At 38.6% G+C, this 15,669-nt stretch overlaps 1 protein-coding gene across 1 annotated transcript in view; it reads right to left on the reverse strand.

The window, feature by feature from the left end:
- The window catches only part of AIG1 (androgen induced 1), a 129,975-nt gene that overhangs the window by 70,808 nt on the left and 43,498 nt on the right, over positions 1-15,669 (reverse strand). The window contains exon 3 of the mRNA XM_042017031.1: positions 11,209-11,310. Within this exon, the coding sequence (XP_041872965.1) occupies positions 11,209-11,310 (102 nt within the window). The remainder of the gene's footprint in view (positions 1-11,208; positions 11,311-15,669) is intronic.

Genomic DNA, 15,669 nt, shown 5'->3' on the forward strand with positions numbered 1-15,669 from the left:
ATTCTGACTTAGTGCCTCCCACTGGTTTGTTTTCAAACTAGTACAAATATTTAACAATGAATGCCATTTTCAATATACACTGGGTACTTTAAACTTCTCTCTCAGTGAACCTTTTTCTCAGTGAAGTACAGTACATACAATTATCACCTCCACGTTCTATGGCTCTCTCCAGCTGACTACTATTAGCACCTCTTTATTTCAGCATTTGGTTTCCTCTACTTTGTTTTCTATCTTCTCCTCCTTAACAACCTATAAGGCTATCACTTTTTCTCTTAGCTTCTGACACATGATTTTCTTTCTCCTTCAAATTCCCTCTTCTTTTCCATCTTTCATTCCTCTGCTTCAGGAGCAGAGATCAAAATGCCATCCACCTTGGTCTCTGATCTAAGAACATGTATATTCATCTCCTAGAATGATTTGCAGCTGTATGAATTTTTAAACAACTTGCAGCCAACAAAAATTTGTTTGTTAACAGAGACATCAGTAAATCTGTGTGTTAGTAAAAAGACACTTTTAATGGATGTTTCCTTAATAGAAAATTATATCATTTCCCATTCCTTTATTTTAAAAACTGCCTTGAAATATGAAGTTCAGTAGACCAATGTACATATTTCCTCTTTCCCACAAATAGTTCATAAAAAAAAAAATCTACATTACATATTGCATTTGCAAAAGAAGCCACAAAAATGTGCATTGCAGTGACTCAGCAAGTTGGAACCCTGTATACTGGCTTTATAGAAAGCTGGTAAAGCTCAAAGTAACAGAATAAAAAGCTAAAAGCCCCAAGAAGCAAATAAAATTTCTTCCTGTTGGAAATAAACTGAAGGCTGTGATTTGACTGTTACAGCCATCTTTGTAAAGAAGAATTTCCTTTCTAAGTATATTTGACTTTCTATAGCATGCAGCACGTCAGCCTAGAATTTTTATGATATACCAGGAGCACTAAATTTGTACATAACCACAAGTAATGTTATTATTTGGAACAGAGGCCACTTGTGTTCTGCAGCAGAACGGACAATACCAACTCTAACTCCTGGTTGCATTTGCATCCATGAACCTCAGAGGAATCTGCAGCAGGCAATTCATCTCTTCACCATAACTGAATGAATGGGATGCTGAGGCACATGAATGGGAAATCCCTTGGAGACCTCAGCAAGCCCCAGCACGGTGAGGAGCAGAGGGCAGGCACAGGCACTCTGGTCTGGCACAGCAGCCCAGACCCATCTGGGACACTTCACAGCCAGAATCAGAGGCACAGTACCATAAACCCTCTAACAGACAGCACTGTTTTCCAACTATCATTACGAAGCCCCACAAAACACAGGCGTTAGCTGATGAAGAGTTATAAAAAATGCTTTTGATCAAACACTACATAATTTCTCTCACATTATTTAGTAAAACAGATCTAGGAATAAAAATAGAAATATAAAAATGGAGTTTAAAAGCACTTCAAATATGCAGTGTTTTTTGTTTTGAAGAGAAAGCAAGCTGTGAAGAATTGAAGGGTATCAGTTAATAATGCAATGGAGATGTAAGAGCAAATCATGTATTGGCCACTGGTCTGCCTTTTGCCATTTTGAGACACTCCACACCATGTGCTATCTCTCCATGGTCAGAGCTGTTTCCTGCTCAGATAACTCTGGTGTCACAGGGAGGTGTCACAGGGAGGCAAAGGGTCACCTTAGTCAGACTCATGGTCTCTGACAGAAACAGACACCTCTGAAAGGTTATGGCTTTTCCTGAGCAGGGCACCAGGATGGAACTTGGGTACGTTACATTAATGTCCAAAGGTAGAAGGAACAATTGCAGAACTGCATGACTAATGGCAATGGCTTACACATCTGTCAAAAACATCCTCCATGCTACATCCTGAGTTTGAGCCTCTTGCGTTTGAGGAGTTACTAAAAATGTACACTGTTTTTGTATACTTAGATACTTATTTGTATCTATGTGGGAGATTTTAAAATATGAGGTTTGAACATAAAGGGTTATGTTAAAGCTTACAGTCTTCCACAAGCAAAGGTCCCAAAGTTGTCCCCAAATTCTTGATTTCTGCCTATCAGCATGTATAAAACATTACTGCTGTGGCATTATTTCAACATATTAATCATCTGAATATGAAATGACTTCTGCAGAAATGATGTCTGTTTCCAAATACAAAGACACGTAGAGACAGCATTTAACAAAGAAAAAAGCTAATTCTAAAAAGTGGTAATTTTTTACAAAAACAATGTCAAAATATTTCCTTGTATTAGTTTTCCTTAAGTAATAATGATCTCTGGATACAGGGAGAAGCTGTACTTTTTATTCCATCAACTTCAAGGGCTGGAAAAAGCATATAAGCTTTTGGGCTCAGATTCCCTTCACCAGGTCTGCTGATTCTTCTGGTATTGTGTCCATGTGAAATAACCCACTTTCCAATGATAAATAGGTAAAAATCTGGTCACTGAGTTACTACATATGCCTTCAATTGAAGGAAAACCTGTCTGCCAAGCTTCAATCAAGTAGATCATAGGTCTGCGAAAAAAAGTCTGAAAGGATGGAATTCAGTTGCTATAGTGGCACATTAAACAAATAAATGAGATACCATGGAATGCTGCAAAATATTTGTGGTCTGATTAAGTCATATTTGCCACATGTGTGAACACTAACAGCACAGTTTAGTAAAGTGGGTACAGTATAGTACAGTCCCATTTTTACTGTATGCAAAGGCTAATTCTTACCTGGGTGCTAATGGTAATGTACACCAATGTGTCCAAGGGTACATAAAACTGCATTTTACTGTAATCATAAGGCAAAGCATAGTCCCTTAAATACATAAAGGTAGACAATAAATGCTTATTAAACTATTATACTTTCAAAGATGTATTTGCATCCTCCCTTGTGTTTACAAGACCTCCTAAGGAGACAAAGCTCTTCATTGTGATAGCCTTCAGGATGACTTACATATGAAGTGTTTAGAGTAAATAACTTGTAGCTGGCAGCTGACTTATTAAACCTTCTTCAACATAACCCATGCTCCTCCAATTAATTAATTTTTTTCCAGTAAAATGCTCTATTTTCTTGATAAATACTTTGAATATACTCATTATTAATCATAACAATCTATCCTGTAATGTTTGACTACTATCTGCCTATGTTCTCTGGAAAAAAAACTCAGGGAAGGAACCAGAAATCTATTCTGTTAAAAGATAAAACAAATGCCTGATCTTAACAGAGAGAAGAGAGGAAAGCACATGTATTTTTATTGAAAATGCGTACCACTTATTAATGCATTTTGCACTGATTTTAAAGTCGAGCATTTAGTTACATTTATAACCTGTAACCAAATATCTGATAAATGGTGCAGTAGCACCAGAGAAATGTACCATCTTAGGCATTTCAAAGGAGTTGTGCACAGCTCCAGCACTGTCTACGGCAAGCAATGTGAGCTGCACAAAAAGTGAATGGTGAAACAAAACCAGCATTCCTAATATTGTCAAAATTATGTGAGTGAACCAAATGCATTTCCATCCCACATCACTGCTGGTGTAACAAACAAACCTAGCAGTGCAGGGCCAAGCTCTGCTTCTAGGAAACATAGCTCAGTACGTACTCCGCACTCAGAGAAAGGCTGAGGTTCCCTTCATGTGTCCTCTTGGAGCTTTTCTTTGGTTATTTGCTGTGTGCCCATAGTAATCACTTTAACAAACATTTGTATGAGCGACTTCAGCTGAAGATCTGGCTTTAAGCTCTCATTATCAGTATTATTACCATCAGCATAATTACTACTTCCAGAGTTACACCTAGCTTTGGCTGTTAAAGCAAGGCAGTTTGAAATACAGACGGAACACCTCCTTACTTCTGGTATTTCCAATATGTGACCTTCCAGCACACCTGCAAACCTCAGCAAACTGCATCTGTTTTTCATGTTCATCATGTTCATCTTCAATGTTTTAATATGCAATGCATTTCACACTTCACAGCTGATACGGAAAAATAAGGGTCTGTTTTTAACACAGGACTCCAGATTTGAGAGTCAAACAGATAATGAAGATCATGTACAGCACTGTCAGATAAAAATACAGACAGATGCAAAGACGTCAGAGTCATTCTACAGATGTCACACAGATAAGTTTTATATGAACACAGGCCGCACACTGTTGTGTGGTTGCAGGTGGTTTTAATCTTAAACTTTTTCCAAGTTCTTGAAGTTTCTGGCATGTCACTGTGCAAATATTACTCTATCTGACCTGTAAACCTACATCCAAGAGCAACAGAAGCAATTCTCCTCCTCACAGCAGCATCGATAAGCCATTTCCTTGCTCACAATTCCTCAAACTAATACATCTCAGGAAGTCTACCCAGTGAAGAGGTAGAAGAAAACGTAGTGTTCATTTAATCTTTCTTACTGTTTATTTCCTTGCTTTCCTCTTCCTCCTCCCTCAAGTCCTCCAGCATTCTGAGTCTCTTCCAGCTTGTCTACATTATTTTGTGGCTCCTTTTTTATTCACTTGCCTCACCAGTTTTTTTTATTTTTTTTTTTTTTAGGAGTTTTTTAGGAGTTGGAACAGCATCAGCTGACTTTTTAATTCATCTCTTTCCTCTCGCCTGTCTTTTCCTCTCATTCAACCACCTTTCCCTAACCTCCCTTTTTGTGCCCTCTCACTGGCTCTCTCCCCTTCTCGCTTCTTTTGGTACTAACTCTGCAGCTTGATGTTGACACTAGACGCTCTCGTGCTCTGGGCTAGCAGACCGAGTTACGTGACCTTGTCAACAGAAGGTGGTTAAACTCCTTGAAAGAGATTTCATCTGGGGATTTCAGCTCTCAGGCTTTTTATTTTCAATGTTCACACCCAAAACAGGGCTTGCATGTTTTGCTGTAATAAGTACTTGAAGACATTTTAGAAAAGGTTCCTTGTTACTAAGGTTTGGGGACATTTATACCAGGAGGAGCCTCTGTGTGTGTTTTCTCCAGATTAGTGGAAATAGCAAACAATCAGAAAAATTCAGCATCTGTGTTCAGTTAAAAAGCTGTCTTCACCTTACCCTGATGAGTGTTCTCTGGCAGATATGTTACATGGCTAAGGCCAGCTTCCTACTTCACAAAAACTGCCATGCTGTTATTGTGTTAGGTAAAGGGGTTTTCCTAATGTCCTCAGAGGATGCCATTTAGACAATTTTGACTTCTTCACCCTAGCAGCCTCTCTCAATTTTCAGGTGCTATGCTATCACAGGTTTTGACACACCACCAGTTTCCAGGCCCTTCACATAAGTAAGAGAAAATAAAAAAAATCTCTTAAGCTGGTGCTGGTTTTCTCCCCAGAGCAGGGAGATAATTGATACCACTGTAGTTACGCTCCAGTGGTGGAACTGGCAGATAATGAGGAGAGATAGCAGACAGAACCCCATAACTGCAGCATGAACATGCAAGAAGTGTACAAATTCAACATTATTTTCACGGGTTTTGCAAATATCCTGAGTCCCCAGGCAACCAGCTTCAATTGCTATTCTTTCCATCAGATAGATGTTTAAATAATAGCCATCTAGGAGTGGTTAGTCTGTTGGAAATTAAATTAAAAATTTTCCCTGATTTTTATCAGAAAACCTTGCAACTTATGTAAAAAGTGGGAACGCCTTCCTGAAGCAGTGAAAATTTTATTCATGCCTAACATATGAAAATATTGTAAATAAATTAAGAAGAGCACTTGAGTTGTAATATCCTTGAAACGCTTAAATTGGATTTAGAAAAAAATCTCAGAAAAATAGAAGTATCTTGTAGGCAGAAGGATAAAGCATTATGAAGGTGCAGTCCATTTTACAAAAAGAGCCCATCCATGGGATGTGCTGTGTTAGCAAAGCATCCCGAAGGAGTAAAATGCACTGTTTCAAATTAGCAATTTCTTAAAAGGATTTTTAGGCCTACATGGAGAGAATGAAACACCTTGATGAAAGAAAGGATATCTTCTTGTTCATACATCAGAGCGACCACTGTGTAGCAGTTGACCAGTGAATAATGGAGAGATGGGTTTGCCAAATAACTCATCAGTTTTGGACATTCCAATCTTTATGTGTCAGGTTACTATGGATTTTGATTTTTGCATGCCTTTTCTATTGTTCTTGTTAAATCACCAAGGACAAAATGATTTACACCAGAAAAATAGCTTTCATAAAATCATAGAATGATTTGGATTGGAAGATCATCTAGTTTCAACCACCCTGCCATAGGGAGGGACCCCTTCCACTAGATCAAATTGCTCAGAGTCCCATCCAACCTGGCCTTGAATACTTTAAGGGACGAGACAGTCAGAACTTCTCTGGAAAACCTGTTCCAGTGCTTCACCACCCTCACAGGAAAGAATTTCTTCCTAATGTCTAATATAAACCTGCCCTCTTTCAGTTTGAAGCCATTCCCCCTTGTTCTATCACTACAGATCCTTGTAAAAAGTCCCTCCAGCTGTCATGAAGGACCTCTTCAGGTACTGAAAGGTTGGAAAAAAGTCACCCTGGAGCCATCACTTCTCCAGGCTAAACAATGTCAATTCTGTCATCCTTTCCTCATAGAAGAGGTGTTCCATCCCTCTAATCATCTTTATGGCCCTCCTCTGGACTCACTCCAACAGGATTATGTCCTTTCCACCATTAAAACCAAAAGACACATAAGCCATGGCTGCCAGGCCTAGGACAAGGCTGCTAGGACAAGCAGCTGGAGAGGTAGTTGGTGGGACTTGGTACAGATCTCTGGTGGGCTGAACTTTTCAGCTGAGTAGTCAGCAATAAGAGAGACAACTTGTGAAATAAATAGAGACATATCTCTTGGACAGCCTCCTTCCTCTCCATAACTTGTCTTTTTCTGCTGTTTGTCCCAGTTTTTGTGCATTCTCTTGAATACTAGGACAGAGGGTAAGTCTTTCTAGAAATGCTTTTGTTTCCCATTTCCCAAAAGCAGCATAAAAACTAACAGAGTACAAAACTGGAAGAGGTTATATAGACTGCAGTGGCACAGAACCCAGACAATAATCATTTTTCCAACTCCACAGATGCAGAGCATATTTCTCTTTCCCCCTCCCTGACCTTTCCTCTATGGTCTTCATATTAAGACACTATTTTTTTTCTGACCTCCAGAGCATTTAAACTCCTCAGTAAGTAATTTCTATCTCTTTATTTTGCTTTCCTTCCCACAAACAAAAGATGATTCACATTTTTAAAACAAATTTGAGACAGTGTCTGCAAAAAATAAAGAAGAACTCTCGCTGAAATGGTATGCTAACTTGGATAGATACTGCAGGCAGTCCTGCCATGTAACCTGGCTCAAAATCAGCAATGCTCAAGCTTAAATTAATTCAGTCTACATATCTGTTTATATGGGCATAGTTAGAATAGGGGCAACCTCTAGTTTTACAGCCTGTGCTAATACTGAAGAGAATATAATTTCTGAAAGCAAATGTTATCCATGCACCAACCTGCCCTGCGCCCCAGCACAAAAAGGTGCAAGGAATGAGCTGATAAAAATCTTACTACAGGATACATTTGTTTTAAACACTAAAGGTTAGTCTTCAGTTAAAAATTCCTCATACTGGTAAAGATCAGATAGATGGCCATCAGAAACAGGAAAGAATATTTCCCATGCAAAATATGCCTTTGGAATTACAAGCTGATATGGATCCAAACTGTAGGACAGTCTCCAGAAAACAAATTACATCTTTGATGAAAGAATTTAGTAATTTGGCAACTGAAATTGTAGCTCACAAAGATGAATTCATCTGCATAAGTAATAAATCCAGGAAGTGCACTTGACACTTCAGAAACAGACCAAGACTGAGACACAGCCCTACTCTCCAACAGCTCTCTTCAGACAGGTAGTTATTTCTACTGACAGAAGCTTAACTTCAGATACTCAAATGTGCTCCTTCGAATAATAAAGAGCGATGAAATCCTTGTGTTAGTGAAACCAGCAGCAACCCTGCTACTGATTTCCCTGGTCATTTATCAAGTCATAGTGATACCATTTGGTTGTGGATTAATGAACTGGCTGAGATGATGAAACACATCAGTTTCACGGCACAGTACAACTCTGTTAGTGATACCTTTCACAGGTGTATGAATCTGCACATACATGAGGTACTATCTGGCACCAAAAGGCACCACTTAATATACAGATTTTCCCATATAAAGGAATTGTATTTTTAACTACTACAGAGTGTGTGTATATATACATATATATGTATGTAATAGAAACAGTGTTCTTGAAACTATATGCAATTTTATGGTGAATAGTTTCTGTACAGCAATGAACCTCTCCTATTTTTCTATGAAACTTTATAAAAAATATTAAAATTGAATTGGTAATGGGACTGCATATTTCCAAAGTTCATTTCCTTCACTTTTCCAGTTTCTAGAAAGAATTTTTTCTATAATTCCATTTTTCTTTTAATGTTGAAAAAGTGTTGCTATGAAGGAGTGATGTCTCTGAGTATTAACAAGACATTACTGTGTGTTCGAGAAAATAGGGGTTTAGGTATAGATGGTATTGTAACTGCAAATAAGGGATGGGAAAGGAGGAAAAGAAAAAGGGGAATGAGAACTAATTACTATAAGCTTAATCAGCAGCAGGCACTGCAGCCCAAACCAATTCTTCCTGGGCTAATGCACTGAATTGGATGAGCCCTTCAAACAATTTCTTCCCAAAGCCTTCAAGATAGGCAACTTAAAATGTTCCTAATGTATGAATACTCTCAAATACTTTATTACATGCCCATATTACTAATGCAAATATGATTGCTATTATTACAGCCAGATTTCATCACTTTTCAGTCCTTTTCCATATATGGATTTTACAGGCCAATGTTGGCATTTGAGCAAGTTGTTACAGCTCGTCATAATACATTTGTCAGAAACTTTTGAATATAAGACTTTTTAATCAAAGTAGAAATCTTTTTTATTGTGCAAAATGTATAGTTTCACATTTTTCACTTTTTTTTTTCCTAAATAAATATTTTGGGGAAACTGCTATGAAAAAAATCTGGATAGAGTGTTCACAGGTTAAGTGACATTACACCTCAGATCCTTAGGAGCTGTACCAGGTACTGTGTGGGAAGCTCACACAAAAGTGGGATTAATCAGCAGTGTGACAGAAGCTAAACAACCCGCCTCTCACTGACAGATTTCACTCTGCCAGGGGTAATGAGTCTCTTGTGTGAGTTCTGTTGTGCAAAGTTGAGCTCCAGCATGGCCACCCTTGCATTCAGAAAAGTTATCATTGCATGTGCACAACTGCTGTCAAAATGTGCAAGAATGCATGGGAATAAATGTTTGTTTTGGTATAAAACAATAGCCAGGGATCCTGACTTTTCTAAACTGTATTCCCAGAGGTCCTGCCCTTTCACCTAGTGGGCATCTAGCATATTCCCTAAAATTTGCTATGTCAAAATTTTAACTACTAATAAGGGAGGTGCAAGCATTCTCAAGGTAGTTTAATAACCCTTTCATACTATGATGAGCAATGCATCAGAATTAATTAACATGAAAGCTGGTGAGGATAAAATGATAAAACATGAGAAAGAATGTGCTAAAATGTGGTGAAAAGCCCCACAGCCATAAGCTTCCCCTGTGATCTAGGTAAAGAACACTTGGATAAATGGAGACTGACACAGAAACTAATTCCTTTACAAAAGTCTTTCAAAAATGCTTTCTACAATATTTCGAGCTGAAAAAAAAGTCTAAGATACTTGCACACAATACATTTCAGCAAACTCTATGATGTCCAAAAATCTCAAACAAAAGCCCTCTTCACATATTTCACGAAGTATACATTTCTACAAAGCAACATGAGCTTGAGTTGCCTTTTAATTACAGCACAGAGAAGACTTCCTGAATACCTACCACCATTTGCTGCCAACAACAATGTACATTCATGAAAAATGCTATGGGTTAGGCACTTCCAGTATATGGAATGTCACCTGAAAGAAATGTCATCAGAGCTGGCACTGATCTGTTGTGGGGAAAAAATCAAGATGTGCATGGTTTGGCAGAGTTTGCAAGTGCTCAGCTCGTAACCTCAAAACTCAAGGGAGGACAGCCTGAACAAACATAGCAGGAATCATCAGACTCTTTCCTCAGCTCTAGACATATATAATATCATGCTGTTCCTTTCAAAACATCATAAAACAGTACAGTATCTAGCAGAAGCTGATGCTCCTCTTGTCAGTAACAACTCTCATACTGCTCCTTTTACACAAAATCTGGGGAACAAATAAATAGCAGTGCCATCTGCCCCGCTCCACAAAGGACCAATTTATCAAGCCCAGCAATGGTGGACAAATCTTGATCTGCTGTGGTGATGAAGGGCACACACCCAGAAGGATGAGCTCTGCAGTCATCTACTGATGAACAGCAGTGCCAAATGGTTTGCTATGTCTTAATGAGGAAAACAAAGTAATAATGAAACATTTTGCACAGATGCAACTAGAGAAGCAAACATGACACTTTTCAGCTCCAAATGCTGCATAAACAGTAGAAAGTACCTGATGGCAAATTGTAGCCGTAATTTTCCCCTAGCATTTAAACATATAGTTGAGAGCAAGGATGTCTGACTTGACATAACAGAGAGGGATTAAAAGGTCAGATTTCTTCTCAAGAAACTACCTTTATGATTACCAATGCATCAACTTTGAAGCTTTGTGTTGATACATATAATTCCACATTATTAAAAATATTCAGATACAGGTTCTGCTATATAAGTTTGGTGTGCTTGAGTTATTTTTCTAAAAGCACACAAGTCCAAAAAATAGGGATTTTTTAAAAAAGCATTTTAACCAAAAGGTTTTCATCATGAATTATACTTTGGTAGAATGGTAACGAAACATTCAATTAAGTGTTTCTGTCATTTTACAGCAAGATTTGTCAAAGTCAGAACTTCTGTTCTATGGAAGAGTATCTTCTTCCTCATGACCATGGTGACACTTTTCTGGGAAAGATACCTTATACAGAAAAGAGCTGACCCCCACAACAAGCCTGGGCATGTAAGTTCAAATCTCCAATTTCAATCTAATAAGGATTCAAATATGACTCCAGGAATCAAGGAAGGAAAGATGTTACTCTTCCTTGCAAATCACATTCCTTAATCACTTCTGAGGAGATTAGTACCAAGAGTATGCAGAATCATGCACAGAGAAATCAGTGTCTTACATTTTTGTTTATGCAAGGAAGTGTTTGCATTACTTTACTCACCATTCCGTGATTTAGCCATGCTGGTATAAAATTATCAAGCAGCTTTGGGTAAACCAGTTCCCTGTCATAGATATAGATGCTCCAAAACATCGTCACAACAAACTAAGGAGAAAAAAAGAGACATTTTTAAATATATGCTTCTGAAAAATAGTTGCATTCTTTAGATAGCAAAGTGAGTCACTTAGCAAAGGATTTATGGATCGATATGGACATTATTGTTCTTTGACCAAATACTGTTCTAATCAACAGTTTGAATCTGGATTACTCTTTGCATTCACTGAGGTTTTAACTTTTCTTCTCTTTTTTTCCCCCCTTAACTTTTAGCCAGGAAAAAAATCTCATTTTTTGACTTACTTGCCTGTGGCCAAATTACAAGTGAATACTATACTTTAGTAGCAGATGTGGTACATAAATAATGTTCTTCCACTAACAGGATAGAAAACAAATGGAAAATCAGCTAAAATATCACTTGGAATTCATAGAACATATCAATATGAAAACTTCACTCCTGAACAGAAGCCTGTAAAGTCATATTTGCACTTTTCTTTGTCAGCCATCAAAACAGCATTAAAAAAAAATGAACAAAACCCTTTGACAATTCTCCACACAATTCAGGGACTGGGATCCACAGAAATGAGGTCTAGTATCCTGCACATTTGTCAGTATGAAATTTGGCTTGGTTCTTCTCAAAAACTATTTACTGGGGGCCCAGAAAAAAACCATTATTTCTTCTAGACTGAGGACAGGACAGATGGATCAGATAAAAGTTTACACTAGGCTAAATTTTTGCCGAAGTGTTCACATATTCTTTAAAGATATCCTGATATCTGAAAGGTAAAGATAATATAAACCCACAAAAATGTACAGAAATAACATTACCTTAGCTGTGGCAAGTAAGTTATTTTCTAATTAAAACACCACTGCTTTCTCACCTTGAATTTGAGTCATAGTTTTCTAGTAATAAAAAAGGCTTATTGTTTATAGCAGTAAAACCCAATATCTGGGCCAGGAGCTTTTCAATGACCATTTACAGGGGCTCTCTAAACAGTAACGATAAATCCAAGTTTACAGCTTGAGAGCCAAAAGATAGAACTTCCACTGAGACAGAAGTATTCAGTTACATCCAAACTGATGTGGCACATGATCCTACAGTTCATTTAGAGGGTCAGTTCAAGAAATACAGGGTGAGCATAGCATGGACTGCAGATTACTAGCGTGTATAATGTGTAGGCATAAGCTCTTTCATATGCTTCTGGCTTTAGAACATTAAAATTGAGGTTTGCAGTTAATCAATGGCACCTTGTTCTAACCACAGACAGGCAGACTTCGGCCAGCCAGTTATGTGAATGACCTGAACCAGCACACTGTTCCCTCAGTGTGCATATAGTACATGGTTTCTTGGTTTCCAACACAGTTGTCCATCTGTTATGACAGCTATCGGTGCCTGCTCAGAATAAGCTTGGACTATTTTACTATGCACAGAGGCCAGGAAAGAAAATGGTTATGATGGACAGCCCAAAAATATTGCAAGTGTGAAGTACCCCACAAGAAATCTCTCTTCTGGGCCAGTCTTGGCATTGGCACAGTGCAGCTCTTTACGCACCTGCTGACACGTAAGTGCCAAGATATGAATAGCTGAACAGCAGGAAAAATGGAAGCAAAGTATCCTCTTCTCTATAGGCTTCCCAGAAGTCATGTATTATCACAGTGGGTCTCTGAGAACCTGCTAAGATCAACTGGGGCATAAAAACATCTTTGCAGGCACATGAAGACCAAGATTGATAATGCTTTCTTTCCAAGGAAGTCTTAAAACAAGAAAAATCAACCAGGATTAGGTTGAACTTTATTACACTGAACACAACAGAGCTGGCATGTTTTGACCTGTGATTTTTGTGTGGAGCAGAATAAAACAATAGACTTCGTCAAGGAGGTAAGACAAGAAAAGAGGGGACGTGCCATCTGTCCCTTAACCAAAGTCAGCCAATGGATAGAACAGGATCAGCCTAGCTGGTTGCAACCATCTGGAGCTACAGACGGCAAATGCTGCTTAGCAAAGCACTATCACAAGGCAGACATAAGGTAAAGGAAGTGCGCAAAACCAAACGTGTTACAGAACTAACCTGTCCCAGAGGATGACCTGACATGAGACTTAAAACAACACCCTGGGGAAGATTCCTTCCAGTGTTTGAATGGCTCACCTTACCCTTCTTTACAATTAGATCATTTGGATAAAATTTGGATAAAATAAAAAAGCTATAAAAATTAACTATACTGATAAAAAGAATTATAATGAGGGCTTGCTACATAGTTACTTTGGCTGCTTCTGAATTTGTTTACTTTGATTAACGAGCAACTGTTGGTCTGGTACTTTTAAATCCCCTCTACTATGCTTACATTTTGCTACTGGTAGACTTTTATATGGGCTGAGCTTTGCTAAGATCCCAGATGATCACGTAGTGCCAGACCATGACACAACTGAGCTGCTTCTTTACACTGCCTCTTGTAAAGTCCTGGACTTGCTCGACGAGTTTCTTATGTTTTTTTTAAACCCAAGGCAGCACACAGGAGAAATGAGACAACATTCTCAGGAGATTAAACAATGAACTTTTATTGGCAAACTTTAGAAAATAAGGGTACCTGGCAAATTTTAAAGCAACATTCAATCACACAGGAAGATTAAAAATCATTGCTTGAATTCTGGCATGATCTCAGCTACTGTAAAATCCTAACAGTGGGCTGTGACTACGTGTGTCTGTGCAACTGCTTTTATCTACTCTGGTCTCTCGGGGCATTCCCCCCTTGGTGGGGCTTTTGCTGTGCCAGTGGCTAATAGCCATTCTGGGGCTGGACTAGAGGTTTCAAGGGGATGGGGGATGGAGCAGTGCACTATCCCACCTAGGTAGGACATGCCCTGCCCCCCTTCCCTTTAGTTGTTTTAAGGCAGTAATCATTTTCTCCAGTTTCTCACACGACCCTGAGGCTCAAAACAGTGACTGAGACCAGAACAATGGGCAACAGGATCTTCTTCTTCCATGGTGGCAGTGGTGGGATTCTAACCTAGCACAGAGAGGGAGAAAAAAAGTAGAGGAAAAAGAAGAAAATGTACAAGAAAGAGCGGACAATTGCTGCTTCAATAATCAAAAGTATAGGTCCAGTCAGTAAAGAGATTCCACCCTATGCAAGCCATCATCCCCCACCCCGTGAGTTCCAGAGATGGCAAGAAAGATGCAAATCAGGACCTGGGGCAGAGTTCATGAAACCAGTCTTTTGGCTGCAGCGACTGGAAGAGTTCAGCAGACTGGTTGGAGGTTTTCTTCACTTTTGCTTGTGCATCTTAAAACAGCATTTCCCTCTGGTGAGGTTCAGTATTTCACATATTCCTTGCCCATTTAGTAACAATTTATCAAGGATTAGACAGTTTTATAAAACCGTCTTTGATACTTGCTGGACTTGTAAATTGAGCTCCAAAATGGCCTAGTGAGTCCAATTTAAGATTCTCTATTGCAATGTGATTGCACACCTCACCAAAAAATACAAACCTTAAGGATAGGCAAATTTTCAACAGTTAGTCTGCCTTACATTTTGGAGCTGGTAATCTTAAAAGTCCAGGTGTTGTTGCAACCCAAACAAATACACATTTCCCGTATTACCACCCTTACTTCTTCCACCAGCGTGGTTTCAGGGGGGTCTCCAGAACCCATATTAGAATCAATTATCTTATTACAATGCTAGAGATCCAAATTCCAGGATAAGGGGGAATATCAGGGTGCACCATGGGAAAGTTACATCAAATAAAAGTTCTACAACATAATAGTCTGGTTGCCTCAGGGGGATTAAAGCTATAATGAAAACTCGAGCCATTCCTATCTACTTTCATATTTTTCTAGTCAGGGTCCTGGGTTCAAACCAAATACCTTCCTAACTTACTAAACATTTCACTGGTTTCCAAATCCAAAATTCTTTCTTCTGACATCTTGACCTTCTTATGACTTTTTTGCCTACAGCTGGAGAAAACTTTCCAGCTGCCACTTCAGTCTCTGTCATCAACCCCCTTCTCTGTATGATCACAATTCATACATTGCTTTCCACTACTGCATGTGGTTCCTTTGGCATCAAACTACACTTCCTTCTCAAATCAAAGTAATTTTATACCTTGCTCTGAGGAGGCAGGAAGAGGTATACAAATCTGATTTCATAATCATATGGAATCCTGTCTGAGCTTCCAAACTAAATTCAGGAAGGAATCTTTTCCACCTGCAGCGGCAACCAGAGAGGAGACACAAACAGCCCAAGACAATGCTTGTGACATTTATACACATACTGAAAAACTACTGAGACAAAACACACACGAATATAAACATCACAAAACATATTAAGGTAAAAATATATACAAAAATCACTGCAGCGAAGAACTGTGTAAATCTTCAGTCCTGTTGCCACTTCATCATCTCACAGCCACAT

This window comes from Corvus kubaryi, unplaced genomic scaffold (assembly GCF_017639235.1).
Source record: "Corvus kubaryi isolate FWS band 111438036 unplaced genomic scaffold, C.kubaryi_AGA036_p1.0 split3-73, whole genome shotgun sequence".
NCBI classification, from domain to species: Eukaryota; Metazoa; Chordata; class Aves; order Passeriformes; family Corvidae; genus Corvus; species Corvus kubaryi.